The 21,156-nt window shown below is 41.5% G+C and overlaps 1 protein-coding gene across 4 annotated transcripts; it reads right to left on the bottom strand.

Moving 5' to 3' along the window:
• Positions 1 to 2,148: 2,148 nt before the first annotated feature.
• Positions 2,149 to 17,547, bottom strand: LOC124256065. Of its 4 annotated transcripts, XM_046689992.1 has the most exons (8): positions 17,429 to 17,532; positions 16,893 to 16,955; positions 13,804 to 13,871; positions 5,973 to 6,286; positions 3,956 to 4,165; positions 3,483 to 3,582; positions 3,161 to 3,304; positions 2,149 to 2,372 (listed from the first exon to the last, which is right to left on the bottom strand). In XM_046689992.1, the coding sequence occupies exons 1-7, from the start codon at positions 17,522 to 17,524 to the stop codon at positions 3,223 to 3,225; spliced, it is 933 nt and encodes a 310-aa protein (XP_046545948.1). In that variant the 5' UTR covers positions 17,525 to 17,532; the 3' UTR covers positions 2,149 to 2,372; positions 3,161 to 3,222. The 4 variants fall into 4 exon arrangements, with proteins under 4 accessions (XP_046545948.1, XP_046545949.1, XP_046545950.1 ...); XM_046689993.1 differs by lacking the exon at positions 16,893 to 16,955; XM_046689994.1 differs by lacking the exon at positions 3,483 to 3,582.
• Positions 17,548 to 21,156: the final 3,609 nt, after the last annotated feature.

Consider the following 21,156-nt stretch of genomic DNA (forward strand, 5'->3'; position numbering starts at 1 on the left):
ACCATGATGATCCAGTGCAAATCCGTATGGCAAGACCTCAGTATGATAAACCTTGCCAAAGAAATGGGGAGTGTGAGTCTCTCAGACTCCCCATCATTACTATCAGAAGGAGGCTGCGACGAGTAAATTGGCGTGGTGTTCATTGGTCTCATGAAAGTCGCTTTCTTCTACACGTTATCACGCATAGAGACGTCGTATCACCAGGAAATGATCTATACAGGTGAACCCATCAGTGAAGAATTGAGGTGTACACTGTATCGGGAATGGCAGAGGAATCAAATGCTAATATTAGTGAGCGAGTTTAGTTTTACGCCGCTTTTAGTAATATTCTAATATTACGGCGGGGGGGGGGGCACAGAAATGGGTAAATCGAACCATGGTCTTTGGCGTGAATAGCGCACGCTTTAACCACTTTGCTACCCCACCGCCCCTGCTAATATGATGCTTGATTGGCAGTGTGAGGAGGAGACTGGCAGATGTTAAAAGTTCAACGGATGCTACACCCGATACTGTCATGGTTCATACAATCAAAACAAACAGTGTTTAAAAACTATGCGACAATCAGAGCAATATGTGTTGCAGTTACCATTTTATTCCGTGTAATTCTGGTTTCCAAGACATATGCACAAACATGTGTTTTCGTCCTCGTCTTAAAAGAGTGGGTTATTGCATAGTAAATGCTCGTGGATAATTTCATTATGGCCTTGAGCATATGAAGTTCAAATTCAATAGCGTAACTTATCATTTGTAGTATAACTGCCACGGGGATTGTAAGCGAAGAAGATTATTGTGTCACCAGGAGTTTTCAATTTCTTATAAAATATTTTATGAACATAAACCTAGTTTATTATCATCAACTTTCTAGAAACCAAAACCGCACCTTCATTACGCTGAAATGGTATGTAAAGGGAACTACAGAATTATTTTTATCTTACATTTGTGAAATGGAATAAGGCAAAATTGTCACTGAATTGCAATAATTTACTTGGTTTCTAAAAATATTAAACAGTAAAAGTGCGGTTTAGAGATGTTACTGGAATAATATAATAATAAAATAATGACTGCTTCCTTGAGAAAGACAAATCTGGATTATCTGTCACACTTGGCCTTGAGTCGTATGGGGGTGTTTAATCCTAATGTAAATTCACTGTTTCTTCTCTTTCCCTGTACATGTAAATCATTAGTTGTGAAATTATAGGTTCGTAATGATTGTCTATGCTGACTATGTCAGAGGAAACACGGACACAGACAAAAACAAAACATCATGTGCCTCCATACCGGAAATTATTTTTAAAAATGGTCGTGAAATTGTGACCAACGTTTGTGCTTTTATCATTATATGCACACTTTTCTTAGCCGCTTCACTATCAGTCGCATCTTACGACAAGCATGTGGCTGCTGAATACGGTTGCTGACCAGGATATTCACGGGTTGGTTCGGAAATGTAAAAAGCGACTTTATTGAGACTCCTGTTTCAGCAAAATTTCTTTTGCGGCTCGTCTAGCCAACTCATAGCATTAATACATTTACTTACATAGTAAATATACTCCCCATGCAGTACTAAGCGTATGTATTTCCTGCCATACTGTGGAGGTAATTAGCATTCACAACATGAATACGGGAATACTGATGAAGCATGTCCACGTCGTAAACCCCACGTGACGTTCCTGAAGGTGCGGATCCCGATGACCCTTCACAGCCGGAACCATGCCTGATAATCAATTATCTCACTGGTATTGATACAGACAATGTCATCAGAATGTATATATGTACTAGGTGAGGTGAAACGGGGTTTTAACGTCGTACTTAAGAATAAATCGCTCATATTACGACGTGCATGCGTGTGTATGCGTAGCTGCTTATACTAGCCCAGACTTAAGCTGATTTTATAGTGCTACCTCACTGGGATACCATGCCGCAGTTAAGCATGAATACCCCACTTAGACACATTATACTGACTCCGAGCCGACCAGTCCTTGTTGTACCCATTAATGCCGAGCGCCATGCAAGAACCAACAAGTACCACATTTTAACGTCATTTGGTATGACGCGGCCTGGGATTTATTTATGTGTTAAGGACAACTAATCCCGTTCCTGTTATTTAGACGATTTATCGCGACTGGTGTGAAAACGAATACACAATACAGAAACAATTACGATGTTTATTAAGACAACATTTTCAACAAACAACAAGCTTATATCCGTACAGAAGAAATTCTGTATGGAATAAAACTTTCTTCCTTGGAATATATACGGAAATTACTAAAGAGCTGACCCTTTTCCCCAATTGGTTCAGACAGTGACGTCCCCTAGACTAGGGTCTCCTCGGCACGGCGGACCAGCAGCACACCGTCACGGATGGGCACTAGGACCTGCAATTGATGACGTAGCAATTACGTCAAGGGGTAAAGGGTACAGCATGACGTCAGTGGGAAAACGTCGAGAGCAACCTCGTCTACACATTTCAGTTTCAGTTTCACACATCAACTTACATATTCGGGAATCACAGACACTGCCCACCAGATTGACCCTGTATACATTACTCACCAGAAATGGTCATCACACATTATACCCTCAAAAGGAATGATCGAACTTGGATTGTCGGTGTGATGAACGAACACCTTAACCATTCAGCCACCTATTCAGCGACCCCTTCATGACCTCCTCCATGTTCAAGTTTCTCAAATGTCCCCCTCTATACTCAAGTTGAATGACAACGCTACCAGCCGCTGGCTATTGTGGTTAAGACTTAATACGTTCGTGGCTTTAGTGATAAAAAAGATGTTATTACGAAATTAATACGTTTACCGCTGTCGTGAGAGTGAATTCACTGCGGTGCCTTTGGATGCAATTATGTTTGTCTATTCTATTATTTTGTTGCCTAACGATTCATATTCCGGAGTATGTTCCAGCAATATGACGGCTTTCTGTAACTAATCGAGTCTGGACCAGACATTCCAGTGATTGTCACGAGCATCGAGATCCCGTTACATTCGCATCGTATGACAAACATGGGTTGGGGACGTCCATTTCTTATCAGAATCTTCATGGGTATTTGTCCACCCTAATGTGGTCAGTTCGGTTAATCTTATTGTAAAGGGTCTTCTCTGAAGAACTGGTGAATGTTGATAGAGATTATGTTAGGTGAGCTAGCACGTACCCTTCTGACCCGTGGGTCCTTCTCAACTAGTCTGTTCAGGGCATCAGTTGGGCCACCTTCAGTCAAGTAGGATGCCCCTCCACGAAAAGCGTTGTCAAAGGCAACCGTGCCATTCGCAGCCAGCAAACCTTGATCCATGATGACCTAAGCGAAACCCATACCTATGAATACATTGGCGGTTACACAATGTATGAGTTCACGTATTAAATCAATGGACTATATGAGTATGTTCAGATAAATATTGATAGATTTCAGTTAAGTCACCAAGGAAATGTTTTCGTCGTCGTAAGTGTCATTTAACGCCTCAAAGCTTATGACTCACGTTGTAGTAGTCAACGTAGGATTCTTTGTCTGCGTCCACAAAATGAAATCAAACTTTTGTCCCTCATCTGCCAGACTAAGCATCGTCTTCTTGGCATGACCTGCAATTGTAAACTGTAGCAACGTCATCGACGTTGATGACTCGTTCATACAACATGAGACCATATGATCCTGTTAACTACCAATGCTAAGATTGTCGTATTGGTGTTTGATCCTTCAGTGAAACCGCTTTTCATTCAGGGCACATTCCTTAACAGACAACTAAGCTAAAATATACTCCCCTCCGAACAACAGACAACCAGTACAAACCCCACCCAAATCTGAGACATATCACAGTATACATACATCTGATGATGATCGTCTTCCTATTTTCAAACCACGGCAACTCCTATCGGCATTTTGATGACTGTACAAAACCAGCAAAAATCACGGACAACCACGAACTGACCCCGCAAAGAATTGAAAACCACAGACCTATTCTGATGTCGATCTTTTGCCCATGAGGAGACTCGTCCAACTTTTTACGGTTGATTTGCTCCAGGTACTGCTCAGTGTCGCACGTGATCACCACGCCCTCTGGTGGAATAGCTTCCGCCATGGCCAGGGCGCTGTACCCGGTAAACATGCCAACATCCAGGATACGCTTAGCCTGTTGCATGCTTACCAGAAATTTGAGGAATTCGCCTAGCAAGAGGAAAAGTGAGAATAAGTGAAACATCTGCAAAGATAAGAAAAGGGTGGGGGTTGGGGGTATTTGTTACCTCATAATGACTAAAGTTTACGTCTCCCTCTAATGTCGCTAAGTGTAATGTCATACGCATGATGACGACACAGATACTTATAGCGCGGCGTCGCCTATGACTACGCTTAATTTTCATTAAACCTGAAGAGCCGAAGGACAATTGTTTATCCCATCATACTGGCACAATTGGCTTTGTTTGGTATGTTAGGAGGTCTTATAACAAACCGAAAAATGAGTCTCATTAACCAATTCAGACAATGACCTACTTTTCAGCCGATCCGAATTTTCTCGTGTGAAAGTGAAAAGAGACACTACAAACAACTATGGTTACACTGAATTCCAATTCCTTGTTTCATAAGAAAATGGCATTTACAAATGAAATTTTCTTTTAAACTTTAATAAAATTTAGATTTAGATTGTATGGCAAGGTGTAGGAGACTAAGACGTCGCAGACTGCCACCGTTTAAAGAGGTCGTCCAATGATTCACAATTCATCTGGTTCAATGGTTACACCTGTTATGTGTTTTTTGCGCTTATTCAATGTATTTGTGAAACGTGCACTGTGATTGATATGATAAAGTCCGTACCAGACGCCAAACATTTCTAGCGGCCGAGCCTCGTTTTGAGATTTCAAGATGTCCGTTTGTCATAGCATGCTGTAAGATAGAGCACGCTGCACGACGTGTTTGCCAGGATTAGGAGAGATAAGGAGCGTAGTGTTGCAATATACAAGTGTTTAGATGTATCAAATAATACTGATTAATATTTATATATCCAGTCTGACAATGGACTGGTTATTGTACCAAGTTCTGCACTGGTTACGGAACCCAGTGCGCAGCAGGAAGCGAGACTGTTGTGTAATCAATTTTTTGACTTGTATTAGCCTGACTTGTTGGAATGTGTACAAACATTCACTTGCCCATACCATAGCCTTCTTTGAAACCTCTTGTGCGAGTTGGTTGAAACTTTTGAACCACTTCTAAATATTTGTCAAGGCCTATTTACTGGAACAGGAAGAGAGCAAATTAGGCGGGCGATGCATGTATCAAGAGCAGCCACAATGTTTTTGGAAACAGGATGTTGATTTTGTATTGGATTCTCTGATTGAACTCTGATCAATACGCGCGATAGGCTTGAAACTAGACTATGATATAGGCTAGGGTGGAGAGTAGTGTTTGATATTGCTAAAGTCAGTGAGTATCTTTGATATAGGCTAGGGTGGAGAGTAGTGTTATATATTGGCTAGAGTCAGTGAGTATAGCTTTACGCTGCTTCAGCAACGTTCCAGCACTATGACACCATAAATGGGCATTACACATTGTACCCATGTGGGGAACCGAACCCGAGTTTTCGGCGTGGCGAGCGAATGCTTGAACACTAGGCTACCCCACCGGCCCTGAGTGAGTGAGTTTAGTTTTACGTCGCACTCAGCAATATTCCAGCTAGATGGCCGCGGTCTGTAAATAATCGAGTCTGGACCAGACCATCCAGTGATCAACAGCATGAGCATCGTACTGCGCAATTAGGAACCGATGACATGTGTCAACCAAGTCAGCGAGCCTGACCACCCGATCCCGTTAGTCGCCTATTACGACAAGCATAGTCGCCTTTTGTGGCAAGCATGGGTTGCTGAAGACCTATGCTACCCCGGATCTTTCACGGGTCCCACCGGCCCTGATATTGGCTAGAGGGCAACTTTCCTTTGGAAGGATGCAGATTATATGCAATGTTTCTGACAATCAGGTTTACCTTCCACCTTCCCCGTCATCATCCCGGCCACCTTCCTCCCACAGAGTCCCTGTTTCTCAGGCTCGGTCCAGTCCTTCTGCTGTGTGAAAATCCTGATCTCCCTCAATGTATCGCTTTCAATGGAACAGTGCTTGTCAATGTACAGCTCACGTCGTTCGGCTATTCCGATTGCCTCCCCCAGTTCCTTTGTTATAGCTTCGTCGATGTTCTTCTCCTCTGCAAGGTCATGTACTTCACGCAGCTTCCTGTATACAGGGTCTCTCCTACCTACAGGTGCGTCCTTCCGAAGGGAACCCTTGTCAGACATCATCAGTCTACACAGAAAAGATGAATCAAAACACAGTGACGTGGTGTTTAATATATATATATGTCTGGACTATCAGAAACAGATTCCGTTGGGTATAAAGGGCAAACGTAGCTATAACAATTAAATCGACCGCTGGAAGTCAGAGAGGAGAGTCATGAGGCTTTGATATTGAGTGAGCATCGTTTCACGCCGCTTTTAGCAATATTCCAGCAATATCAAGGCGGGGACACCAGAAATGAGATTCACATATTGTGCCCATGTGGGAGAATCGAACCCGGGTCCTCAGTGTGACGAGCGGACGCTTTAACTAGTAGGCTACCCCGCCGCCCCTGGAAATCAGATGTGACACCCGGATGTCCCAAACCATGTCCTGTGCTGCCAATAGCCTCCGCCCTGCGCAAATTACCTAAAATAGCAATTAATTACACAGGTACTTCTCCCGCCATATGACGGCAGCCGGTAATAAACCAGACAAACAAGTGGTCAATAGAATAATGCTAAAGAAATGCTATGTTAAATTTAAAAGGGCTTTAGTCATGTCGATCAACTGCTGGAAACAACCAAGAATTTAGTAATGGACAATTACTTGAAGCTGTCCAAGTGCCCCAGTGCATAGATCCCGCCTGTTCGTGCGGAAACAGAACTTCAGTGAGTGAGTGAGTGAGTGAGTGAGTTTTATGCTGCAATCGTCATTATTCCAGCCATATGGCTGTGGTCTGTAAATAAAATCGAGGCTGCACCAGACAATCCAGTGATCAGCAGCATGAGCATCGATCTACGCAAATGGAATATGCTGACATGTGTCAACCAAGTCAGCGCGCCTGACCACACGATCCCGTTAGTCGCCTCTTAAGACAAGCATGGGTTTCTGAAGACCAATTCTAACCTGGATCTTCACGGGTTAACAGAACCTCAGTATATACACATACCTACGCATACCATGAGCACAGGATTTTTTGGTTTTAGATTTTTTATTTGTTGCTCTCCGAACTCAACAACATTCCTGATATATGATGTCAGTTTGTAGTATGAAACGAGGCTGGATAAGACAATCTAGTGATTGACATCATGAGCATCGTTCTAAGCATTTGTGATACGCTACGATACTTCACCCAAGTAACACAGTCGCACGAAATTCATGATCACATCAAAACCTGATATTGATCGGTTGGACAAAATTTAATAGTGGCAGATGCATTTCCAGCGGTACCTAGTACGTGGAATATTCAATGCGAGGCCGACATTAGGGGTGAGGTGAAATTGGGTTTTACGTCGTGCTTGAGAATATTTCGCTCATATGACGACGTGCATGCATGCGTGTGTATGTGTATGTGCGGCTGCTTGTACTAGCCCAGACTTGAGCTGGTTTTATAGTGCTAGCCCACTGAGATACCATGCCGCAGTGAAGCATGAATACCCCACTCAGACATTTATACTGACTCCGAGCCGACCAGTCCTTGTTGTACCCACTAATGCCGAGCGCCAGGCAGGGACCAACAAGTACCATATTTTAATGTCTTTTGGTATGACGTGGTCGGGGATCGAACCCGCGACCTTCCGCTCTCCTGGTGGACGCTCTAACCACTACACCACGGAGGCGGTCGGCCGATATTAGATGGAGCACAGACATAGATGAATGTGTTTGTTGTTTAAAGGCACTATTTCATACTACACTAGTCTAAAAAAAATATAATGCATTTCCCTCACTAATACTATCAGTTCTCAGGGAACACACCATAGAACTTTTTTTAAAAAATACGCATTTAGAACCTATTAAATATAAGTTTATTTAATGCAACGATGCAAAACATTACCGGCCGAACATTATTCAAGCGAACCCCATAGTTATGTCCCTTTGAACGCTCATACGAATATCCTACGCACAAATTGTGATTGAAACCAGTTTGGATAACACCGACGTGCGCGTGCGAGAGTTTTAATACAAGGAGGAGTGAGTGAGTTTAGTTTACGCCGCACTCAGCAATATTCGAGCTATATGGCGGCGGTATAATATAAGGGAAAATAAGTATTTTATTGAATCAATACGAAGCTAAAGTGAGTGCATTTGCCCCAATATATATATATATATTATAGGCTAACATATTGTCGAAAATATGTGACACTGTGCCTTTAATGCCACATTCAGCAATGTTGCAAGTTTATTACGAGAACCAGCACAGATAATTATAAACTATATTAACACCGCATCACTGGGGTGTGTAATGACTCATGAGTATGTAGGGTTTTATGCCGCGTTTAGGTTATTGCAGGAATGCACCAAACATAAACGTCAAACAGTGTACCCTTGTGGAAATCGAACCAGGCCCCTCGGTGTGACGAGCGAACACGTTAACCATTCGGCTACTGTAGTGGAGGGTCATTTAGATATCGGTGAATTAAGTTTAACTATTCTTTCAAGATTACAGAACTGTATATCGAAATTCATGTACGCATGCCCGTGCTTGTACACTTCCGGGTTAATTCCTATAATTGCATTTTCGCAAGGACATGGGCAGAACATTTAACAAGGAAGCCCCACTATGAAGCACAAAACCGAATCCAATCGAACAGACCACTCTTCATCCCTATATTGACGTGCCGGCGTCATCTCATGTCCCTTGATAAACCCGGACGGAGATCGAACCTTTGACCACTGCATTCTGGCAAGATGCTTTATCCACACAACCAAGGAGGCGGTTGCGTACATATGTTTGTGTTGCGATGCATGGATAGCGTGAAAGGGCGTTAGATAGTGCGCAGCCATTGTGTACAGATACGCTGAGTGTGGATTTCAGGTCACGTACATGAGTGCAGAAACAAACAGGTCGCAGTAACATATCACGTGACGATCTAGTAAATACCATGCAAGAGAGACGATATATGTCAATTTTTTAAAAGTGAGGCTCGCCATCCATATATACAGTGATACAATCATATGCTATTACAGTGGAAATGATATTTGTTGTATCTCGCAATACATATATCTAATGCACTGATTTCGCCTTCGGCCTTCTCACTGTCCTACATCACGTAGTCAGCTTGAGCGCATAGAAACGCGACTTCCATCGACAAGCATACATCGTTACACGCTATGCGCATTTGTGGCATAGGTCCACTAGGACCGCCATAATTACAGCAGGTTTAAGCCAGATTAGGACCGACAGATACAGATCATTGGCTAATACAAGGCAGAACATACTCACGGTTTGAAGGCTGTAGCGATATTCCTTGAGAAGATAAAGATGAGGGGTGATACAAGGTCAGCTATCTAGCTTAGGCGAGCAGGTTTGTATCGGCGAGCAAACACCAGTCCCTGCTCTCAACAACCCGATTATGTGATCTTATTATCCTTCATACATGTCTCGTAAAGTACAGCACTCAAGGTGTGGAAAGATCATACGACTGTCCTTCTAACCAACTGTCTATCAAGGGCTTCTGGATGAGATTATCAGGGTTTTTACAACCCAATTATGTGATCTTGTTCTCCTTTATACATGTCTCGTAAAGTACAGCACTCAAGGTGTGGAAAGATCATACGACTGTCCTTCTAACCAGCTGTCTATCAAGGGCTTCTGGATGAGATTATCAGGGTTTTTACAACCCAATTATGTGATCTTGTTCTCCTTTATACATGTCTCGTAAAGTACAGCACTCAAGGTGTGGAAAGATCATACGACTGTCCTTCTAACCAACTGTCTATCAAGGGCTTCTGGATGAGATTATCAGGGTTTTTACAACCCAATTATGTGATCTTGTTCTCCTTTATACATGTCTCGTAAAGTACAGCACTCAAGGTGTGGAAAGATCATACGACTGTCCTTCTAACCAACTGTCTATCAAGGGCTTCTGGATGAGATTATCAGGGTTTTTACAACCCAATTATGTAATCTTGTTCTCCTTTATACATGTCTCGTAAAGTACAGCACTCAAGGTGTGGAAAGATCATACGACTGTCCTTCTAACCAGCTGTCTATCAAGGGCTTCTGGATGACATTATCAGGGTTTTTCCACTGAAGCTAAATATACAGTTTACTTTAACACAGGCGCCACTTGAGTTCAGTGTAAACTCCCGAATGTGGAGAACGAGTTCATTGAGTTGGGTGAAATGAGCAGACGACACCCAACAGACACATACTGATTCATAGTTCATTGTGATTCACACACCTACATACCTTGATCGTTTCGGATGGGTGCCACAAACTCATTTCAGCAGAGATTTCATACCGATGTTCAGTATCCAATCAAATAACGTAACCACTATTTCGTCTTCCTCATCCAATGGAGGGGTAGCCTAGTGGTTAAAGCGTTGGCTCGTCACGCCGAAGACCCGGGTTCGATTCCCCACATGGGCACAATGTGTGAAGCCCATTTCTGGTGTCCCCCGCCTTGATATTGCTGGAATATTGCTAAAAGCGGCGTCAAACTAAACTCAGTCAGTCAGTCCTCATCCAATGGTAACCCGTTAAGGCAGACCGTAGACAACTGCTGGCGTGGACGTTAGATGTGTTTGTCGGAAGATAATGCCGCTTCTATTTATCAACAGCCACAACTACATTATAATCCATACAAATTAAAATATTCTAAAATATTGAACGACATTTAATATATGGCCTGCCTGCTTGGTTGGTTGCTGCGATACTAGACATCGGCAGATGTTACCTGAGGTTAGTTCTGTGACATCTATCATACATTCAATATACGTTCTGTCAAGCCGTTAATAATAAAGGCCACCCATGCATGTTTATATCCATTATTTAACATTGTGGGTGCTGATGACAACCTTGGACATGTAAATACTTATATGGGCACAGAAGGGGACGGGGAAGGGTTTGCAGATAAAGTAACTTATTATATACCGTTTTTACAATTCAAAATGGTTCAGATAAAGACAGCTGCTATTAAATATTTCCGTTTGTGGAACAAGTTGAGTTGATAAATAACGTGTTTAAACGCCTGTGCGTACTCGTATTAATCGGTACTAACGCCGATTTAATAGTACGAGCCCACTCCAATACGGGTTTATCCTCACTGTGCAGGCAGCCTGTACAGGATTAGGTTTAGTAATGATGTTATGAGGAAAGGGATCGTCTCATGACTTTGTTGAACTAAACTCAAGAGGGAGAGATTCCAAACTGATAGATCGTCAGACTGATATCAACTCACCAATTATCCATGTTCAGTTAATGTCACTGAATAAACTTCATCTTTTTAACAGCATAATAATACACAGGAAAATGTATAGTCACTATCATTCCTTGCCAATATGAAACACATAGTCAAGTCTGACACCAGGCCCATGCCTGCCCTATATCAAGACGATTGAAGAATAAAAGTTAGATTCAACTTTGTGTCACAGGTTTATACTGATACGCCCCCTGGTAATCCCTTTGTTCTGCTATTTGACATGCCTGATCGCTTCAGTAACTATGAATAAAATGTGCCTGTACAATGCGGAGACCCTCCCGGTACGATGCGGCAGTTTAAAATGGTTATATTTAACTCAGACACGGTCTTTACTGATCAGTCATTGTTGCATCCCTTCCAAAGTTCTGGGCAGAGTAACAACAATTATCAGCTTTTAATTTCCTTCTATATGACACGGCTTTCACCCAACAACCGACCGGGGTGATCGTTTAACGAACAGAATATTAATCTGCATTGTTAAACTGTTTTGCAACAATATCATTCCGCGTGGAGTGTACACATTTCTATTGAACAGGGCTGCAGGGTCACGTGGAATATGTGGAGTTTTACGTATACTGGTCAATGTGGCCTTAATATTCAGCCAAATGGCCCACAGCAAGCCAGAAAGTGCGCGGATTATAAAGATCCGTTTGTTTTGCAGCAGTGAGTGAGTGAGTATGGTTTTACTCCGCATTTGCAATATTCCAGTAACATAACGGTTGGGGACACCAGAAATGGGCTTCACACATTGTGCCCATGTGGGGACTCGACTCCGGGTCGTCGGCGTAAAGAGCGAACGCTTTGTCTACAAGGCCACCCCACCGCCCCTGGTTTGCAGTAGCTAACTCTGTATTAAAAGGCTGAGTTTAAGGCCTCTTTGAACTGTATCCCAGTTCCATCACGATGTGTCAGGTTAATGTGGGAGACGAACATGTGGTTATACTGTGGTCTAAGACGTTTACCACCCTGCTGAAACAAGCGACCACGTATGTTGCTTACAAACCGAGAAAAATATGCGATCTCGGGTGTCTGGTGAAGCCAAGGGGAATAACTCTGCACATATAACTGCGGCCGTGTTCACGTGTACTTATTAATGACGACACAGTTTCGAATACATCCATGGGAGAGACACAAACAGTCGCTGTCAACACAGATTCAGGAGATTCAGGTGCTACCAATACAATGGTTCTGTCGTCCATGAAGTGTAAGAATAATGTCTATCTTGTACAAACCAAAACAACTTTCGGAAAATCTAAAATTTAAATGCCTTTATATTGCAATGAGTGAGAATGATTTAACTGTCTCCTATTGCAATAATCCAGGAATATCACGGGTACACCAGAAACGGGCTTCCCACGTTATACCCATATTGGGAATGGAACAAGGACTTTCAGCGTGACGAACACTTAGGACATCGCGACGTTCACTGTGACGCAATTGCGGCGATGTAGCAGTTGGACATATGCATTCTCTGTATGGTCCCAACAGATTATACTACATATTCCTTGTCAATTCCAGCTGTTCTTCAGCACATACGTTCAGACTGACTGACTGAGTTTGGTTTTACGCCGCTTTTAGCAATATTCCAGCAACATCACGGCGGGGGACACCAGAAATGGGCTTCACACATTGTACCCATGTGGGGAGTCGAACCCGGGTCTTCGGTGTGACGAGCCAACGCTTTAACCATTAGGCTACCCCACCGCCCCACATACGTTCAGACATCAGGATCCTCAGCTCTGCTTACCCGTGAAGATCTGCGTTAGAATTGATCTTCAGTAATCCATGCTTGTCGTAAGAGACGACCTACGGGATCGGGTGGTCAGGCTCGCCGACTTGGATGACACATGTCATCGGTTCCCAATTGCGCAGATCGATGCTCATGCTGTTGGTCACTGGATTGTCTGGCCCAGACTCGATTATTTACAGACCGCCACCATATAGTTGGAATATTGCTGAGTGTGGCGTAAAACTAAACTCACTCACTCACTCAGCTCTGCTTATAGTAACCTGATATCATTTTAGTTTCAACCTGCCCTGCCCAACCTGATCAATGCCAGGACTAGGATACCCGTAAAAAGAGAAACAAATATTATTTAGGCTATCAGAGATCACATTAGATACTATGACACTGTCACAAGCAAGGTTGGGTAGAGGAAGCAAGATAGTGTGCCTTTAATGTGTACTCTCCACAGCTGTTGTCAGGTGTGTGTGGAACAGAAATGCAAATTCATATCTGTGCATTCCATAACGCCAATGCACATACATATTGTCGACATATAACAAGTAATATACGTCACAATACACCATCAATGCTCAAATTGCAAAAAACATACTCACGAAACACTGGACATTACGTTCCAAACGTAAACGATGCACTCGTGGCTGGCCGACTTCTTCGACGGTAACTGCGCATGACCGGATGTCAGGGTATGTATCAATGTTTAATAACAAATTTTTGGTTTATAATTTTACAAGATATAATTTCAAAGTGGCTAGAAATAGTTTGTTTTTCCCCATGGAATTCAATTTGTATCCCCATGAATGAACATCTTATATTTTACTTCACTCAGTTTGGGTTTGAATCCGGGATAGGATTCTGCCACAAAAGTGCAAGAATATTTACTTATAAGATATGTTACGTTTGACTACTTTCTGAATTGCATTGCGTATTCATAGCTATCGGCCATAGGAGCCGTGCAAATAAACACAGTAAATAAGAAAAACTGGGTTTTTTTCACATTTATATCTACAATTAGTGTGTTTATTATGTGAAAGTGTGAAATATCTGTTAAACTAAGTTCGGCCTAACTACAGTCTCAGTGGTAAGGAGGACACGTAAGAAATGGACTTTACTGAGGAGAGATTAGTGTAGAAATGAGCAATACGGTTATTTGGAACAGACCATGGCTTCATGGAAATCAGTGTGCGATATTATTGTATTACAAAGGGCACTTTGTAAATGCCCAGTCTGAAATTAGACTTAGCTTCATTATAAACGATAACTGATCTTACAATGATAACCTTGATACTGAAACTATTAAGGATGTAGCTTCCCTGGAGTCTTAACTATCACTATAAAAAGAAACGGGTAGGAGGGGTCGTCTCAAAAGCAAAACCAGGACGGTGGTTGAGGTCGGGCTGGGTAGACATCTGGATAGAGATAACATCTAAGATAAGATAATCCTTTAGAGGAATTAAACTGGGAAAGTAAACGGCATGTCATAACAAATTACAAATAATATCCAGTCGATCTTCGGGTGGTCATGCCACCTATATATTTTGAGACATTTAATACGATGGCTGATTTAAACTTTTCTATGAATATCATACTCTTTCACGAAGACCTAATGAAAGAAAGACACACAAGATGTTAATAAATAGATGAGAAATATTCAACACACGTGAGAAAGCATAAATATCTTTGAGATGGTCCCTTGTACCTCATGCATTTCATGCAAGGGGGGGTCGACGGTCCGTCGTCATACCTCCCTGAGCGACCTAATTCGTTATCTATATAGTTCAGTTTGCGGTGAAAATGTACCGATGAATTTTCACTTTAAACAAAAAGTAAATCAAATAAAGGAAATTAAGATTGCGATTCCTCATAATTTTACCTTGCCATTTGAAAATTTGATTCTCAGAATTTTATTCAACTTAGGATAAAAGTTGTTTAACAAACGAGCATAGTTTCAAATCGGTATTATTGGTTTGTATTACAAGGGGGTATGCACATTAAATGAAACACCGAGAACTAGCAGGGTTGGTCTAAGTTGACGCTCATCACGTACGCACGTGCATTTGTTTCACTGTTCCAACTACTGCGCTTACCCCCTTGTAATACAAACCAATATAAGCGATTTGAAACTATGATCGTTTGTTAAACAACTTTTTTCCTAAGTGGAATAAAAATCTAAGATTTAAATATTCAATTGGCAAGGTAGAATTATGAGGATTCGCAATCGTAATTTCACTTTATCCGATTTACATTTTTGTTTAAAGTGCAATTCATCGGTACGTTTTCACTGCAAACAGACTATAGTATGATGTATTGCTTTCAGCAGCTATACGTATTTTTTCTACGTTTTGCCCGATTTTACGAGTAAACATGCTTTTCTGAATACCCCTTTAAACATAACACTGAACGCCAAGTTAGGCCGATGTGGGCCGATTTCGACATATGCTACTTGCAATTGTGTAAATTTTATGGATACAGAGTAGCAGCCTAAAACAGTTTTTTTTCTATTTCAGACAGTACTTTAGTCAGATGGAGACAAAAAGTAAGTGGTCAACACGACCAGTTGTCAGACATCCATTTTTGCAGAAGCTGGATGGGACTCAACCCAAAGATTGCTAGAGTTTGTACTTTGGTAAGTTTAATCCAGACATCTGCTACAACAGCCAGACAATCATATCGCAATCGATCATGCCATGTAATGTTACAACGTGTTGACGAAACCAGTCTGATCTCCTGTGCTGTTCCTGATAAACAGCGTACTGATCAATTCTGGAGATGACTTTTTGTCAGCTTAAAGGAAAGCCCATCACATCCAGCCAATGTTCACAGCCAATTGCCCCCAGTATGTTTTCTACCATGATGTTTTTCACAGGGTTCGGGACCCGTGAAGATCCGGGGTAGAATAGGTCTTCAGCAACCCATGCTTGCCACAAAAGGCGACTATGCTTGTCGTAAGAGGCGACTAACGGGATCGGGTGGTCAGGCTCGCTGACTTGGTTGACACATGTCATCGGTTCCCGATTGTGCAGATCGATGCTCATGCTGTTGATCACTGGAATGTCTGGTCCAGACTCGATTATTTACAGACCGCCGCCATGTAGCTGGAATATTGCGGAGTTCAGCGTAAAACTAAACTCACTCACTCACTGCTATCGTAAACACAAATTCAGTTGTCTTCAGTCTGCATTGACACTCCTAACAATAGTCATTCGATCCAGTGAGATTATGGACGGATGTTCGTGGCACCACACGTTCACTTTGAAATGTTGGTAGCAGTGGTCAGTGTCAATTCCTCAGTTTCATATGTGGCTTCGACGCCCTCCGCCACATCATAAGCATGGGCCCTATCACACTGTACCCGAATGTTGTTGTACATACCTCGAACAAGGCTGTCAGAAACCGTTCTGCGATGGTGTTAATAGATCCCTATCCTTTCTTGAATTTCTGCCACTTCTTAATGTTTTGAGGAAACACTCAGTTAAGACCAAGTGAGAAATAAAAAAGATTCAACGAAGGACATTCCGAATTTACCGACAGTCTGTCTGCATCGTTGAATAAAGATCATTGTGGACCTTTATATACTCTCCTACGTGACGTGTATTTCAGGCATCTTATAATTTCTAACCGGTTTGTTAGTTTGTTTACCTATCACCATACATCTTTTGTTATTCGATGATATTATTTGTTTTACTAGATATTGCTTAAATCCCGGTCGTGCGTAGTATCCGGTAAGTCGGCCACTGGCGGGTGCTTCCTGTAATTTCGAGCGTTCAATGGATATACATTTGTATTTTGTGCAATGCGTGTTTACTTTGATATATATTACACTTTTATATAGGCGTTCGGGTGTATAAAGCATGAATTTGAACTTGTAGACACGTACATATATACATTAATATTTGCAATCGTGGTTACGAGGCCTCGGCAGGTTGGTATTGGTAACAATACAGAACGTAAACATACAAAGTTACAGATAACTTGGACAAAATGTATCGATATAACACATAGAGAAAAACACACCCGGTTATTCAGCATAGGATGTTGTCGTTAGAGGTTGGTACAAAATATTATATAGGCAACTTCACGATTACTGAGATTCATAAAACCTACAAAAGCTCCAACCTTGGTTTCAGCATTCAACAAATATATTTATTTATTATATAATATAACTAAGCAGCTTTATACATTCAAGCCTTTAATTGTATCCGAAGTAATGAATCTACTTACTCGTTGATTGTCTGCCCGTTCATCTGCCCGTTCATCATCTCCATCTTCTTCCAATATGGAGTCTTCACACTTGTATGACCCACGTGTTTTTGTCATGTGATCAGTACCACATCGAGGCTTCATCTAAAAAACTGAAGTGCAAATATTTTAAGGTATTTCGGGGTTGAACGTGAAAGAGCAGGTACACACTGAACAGGTAATATAACGTTTAGACCAGTGTGGACATTGTAAAAAGTATACATTATACTCAACGTGTCGCGAATCATATCTTTAATTCGTTATCGCCACGCACTGGCATTCGTTAACTGCGCACGTAAAATCCCATAAAGTGGCATGAAAATTACAACACGAAATAAACCGCACATGGTTAAGAGTTAGTGAGTGAGCGAGCGAGTAAAACTGTAACAATGTTTCAGCCACATCGCGAAAAGCCACATCGCGACAAGAATTTGAATATAAATAGCTAATATATTAGGATTAGGAAATCTGTCAGCGATGGACAGTAGAATTACTAGAGTATCACAGGTATAATTTAAAACTAGCTGATGGCATTTGAAAGAATATATTGGTAAACAATACACATTGTAAAAATGGGCTATAGAGATCTCCTGCAACTGAAGGTAGATCACCATACTAGGGACCATGGGGACTTACAGTGCCTTTGCTACCTGCATGGACCCTAGCTCGATTTACACCATCCCTTCAGCCTCTGACGATTGTACTCTAATTTAACCGTCTCTTAAAAGAACAAGTATACTTCGATTAAAAACCTGGTTGATACAAACATTCCTTGAGGGTCATGGTTAGGACCTTTTGGCATGTCCTTGTATTTTGTTTGTATGTTTGTGTTATTTTCCCCCTTAGAAAATATGAAGAATGAACAACGACAGGAAATAGCGTGGAATCATAGAAAACACACCCTATCAGTGACAGGCGACACGCACCGAACATTACATGACAGAATACGACATCTTATCGTTAACGTATAATAAGAGACAACGCTTTCATTATCGTGTAAGAACAAATATAGTAACGGATAGAGCGCTGTGTCCTGATGTATTAGACAACAAGTACTGTATCATTAAATGCTTGTTGAAATACTGACAATACACACCGACTCTAATATATGTGGACGACACACACATCATTATTCTTGACACATATACTGGTGGGAACAGGGGTCAGACATCTGGCACACCTCCGGATCCGTTAGTCGCCTCCAACGCCCATTATGAACAGCTTTCTAACAGAAATGTATTGCACAACTGTTGATTTCTCTCAATTCTCGGGGACGGTGGGATAGCCTTGTGGTTAAGGCGTTGTTACGACTCGGGTTCGATTCCCCACATAGGTCGAATGCGCGAAATCCACTTCTGGTGTCCCCCGCAGTGATATTGCTGGAATATTACTAAAAGCGGCGTAAAACTATACTTACTCACTCACTCTCAATTCTTGAAGTAGAAATAATAATGCTCATTTTGCTGTGACGATCACTTGCCTGCAGAGCATAACTTTATTGTTAACCTCTCACCATGCGTTGTCTTCCTCCAGTCTCCCACACTATAGGGTGTTCGAAAGCATAACTTTATTGTCAACCTCTCACCATGCGTCGTCTTCCTCCAGTCTCCCACACTATAGGGTGTTCGAAAGCATACCTTTATTGTCAACCTCTCACCATGCGTTGTCTTCCTCCAGTCTCCCACACTATAGGGTGTTCGAAAGCATAACTTCGTGTACAACATATGCATTGAACATTAACATTGGACTGGCATTGCACGCAATTTGTATATATATGTTATATGTTGTTCAATAGCACATATACACAAAATTTCACCTCCGCTTCAAGGTCGTAATTCATAATTTGCAAAGCATATAATGCAAGATGGAGAGAACTGTTTAACAAACTATCATTAGTTTATTGATACAGTTCACTATTTGTTACGAGGGAGGAGTGCAAAAGAGAGGAACAGCCAGGTGTACACGAAGCACGTGCACAAGTGCCGACAAAGTTATTGATTCATTTACCTGTGCTGTGCCATCTCCATCCTTTCTGGCACACCTGTCTGTTCCAATCTTTTTCTTTTTCAATCTTGTTCACACCTTTTTTATCTTTAGGACATAAATTCTGAAAAAACTCAGAGAGTTGGTCTGATGTTTTGATTATGATCAGCGTTTCATTGAGTATTATATGTTTATTAGTTTTAGAGTTAGACAGCAATTCATCGGTCCGCTTTTGAACCAAACTGACTGCAGTTGATAAGCTAGTTCTTTTCAAATGTTTCTTTGTTTACTTCGATTGCAAAGATGTCAACATGCATATCATGGTATGCATGCACTGTCTAAAAAATGAACATCATCAATTGCTCAAAATAAAATACCAATAAAATTTCTCTTTTGTTAACTGAACGTCTAATTCTCAAGTGCGCTAACTCTCCTTTCCAAACTGTCACGTCTGTCTTGGTTCCGGACTTTGCTTCAATCTGACCTGTGAACACTTAGAACATGTCGAGACTATTAACTATTTCACTTAAAAATTTGTAACAATATTTTGGTAGTGATTGTTAGGTTAGAAAAGAAGGGCCCATTCTACATCTAAACTAAAGGACCCGTGAAGATCCGCGTTAGAATGAACCTTCAGTAACCCATGCTTGTCTTAAGAGGCAACTAACGGGATCGGGTGGTTAGGCTCGCTGGCTTGGTTGACACATGTCATCGGTTCCCAATTGCGCAGTTCGATGCTCCTGCTGTTTGATCACTGGATTGTCTGGTCCAGACTCGATTATTTACAGACCACCTCCATATAGCTGGGATATTGCTAAATGTGGCGTAAATCTAAACTCACTCACTCTAAACTAAAGCCGCAAACCCACTTCCATGATCACCAGAAGTTTCATATATGTCCAGACGTTCCGCTCTCCCGACAGTGGTCTCTCCACTACATCACGGTTCTGTTTCTGGCACTTTTAATCTCAGTAGGAACGTGCAATAAATAACCGAACGTGCTATTAAGTCTGCTCAAGGACAGTAAATATACTTATGTCTGTGTATCTTAACTAGAACTATTATTGTCATACTTAGTTTTGCTTCAAAATTGCTTCCTGATTGACAGAACTGAATGGACGCATTGTGTTCTGCAAGACAATAAGACAATTCTTCCAATTTCCTCACCTTTAGAGTTGGAATGGGATGAGTTTTCTAACATCTTGATTAAATCAATAACTTCAGCTCACAAATGAGAGATCTTACTGTGTAGTGTATTGCAGGAAGCCCTGCAATACAATCAGGCTGAATTTGTCTCTCAGGTGAAATGTCTCTCTATAGTATACACTTGGATAAGTCAGTCTCTATATATTTAGTCTCTTTATATTTTGGCAATTCCAAATGAACATACTTGTAGCAAATTAGGAGCCACGTGACCGATAAAACTGTCTCGCTTCACTTAATAGTTTTCTCCAAATCTGATTTTTTTTACTGATCAAAAACTGATACTGTCAATACAGAAAGAATTTACACGTAATAAAGCACACTTGTACCACTTTAGTGCACAATTTCATCACATAAAACTGTGCATCGCTTAAAACTGCATAAAATAAAAATAACCCTAAATAAACATGTAGCAAAGCACTTTGCATGAAATTTTATGTCATGTATCGCGCTTGGCACGTGTACTTTGTGCACAATGAACTTACTCACTTTTTCCGTGCGTTTTGACACCTGGCCCCGATTTC

This window comes from Haliotis rubra, unplaced genomic scaffold, assembly GCF_003918875.1.
Source record: "Haliotis rubra isolate DU_JTF1 unplaced genomic scaffold, ASM391887v1 Scf616, whole genome shotgun sequence".
In the NCBI taxonomy this organism is placed as follows: Eukaryota; Metazoa; Mollusca; class Gastropoda; order Lepetellida; family Haliotidae; genus Haliotis; species Haliotis rubra.

What these genes read in the sequence shown, in the direction of transcription:
- LOC124256065 (XM_046689992.1), bottom strand. Translation starts at nt 17,524, where the DNA reads ATGACAAAAACACGTGGGTCATACAAGTGTGAAGACTCCATATTGGAA. An exon ending in GATGACGGGGAAGGTGGAAG is followed by an intron (nt 4,166 to 5,972) that starts GTAAACCTGATT and finishes TCCTCTTGCTAG; the next exon opens with GCGAATTCCTCAAATTTCTG. An exon ending in AAAGATCGACATCAGAATAG is followed by an intron (nt 3,583 to 3,955) that starts GTCTGTGGTTTT and finishes TTACAATTGCAG; the next exon opens with GTCATGCCAAGAAGACGATG.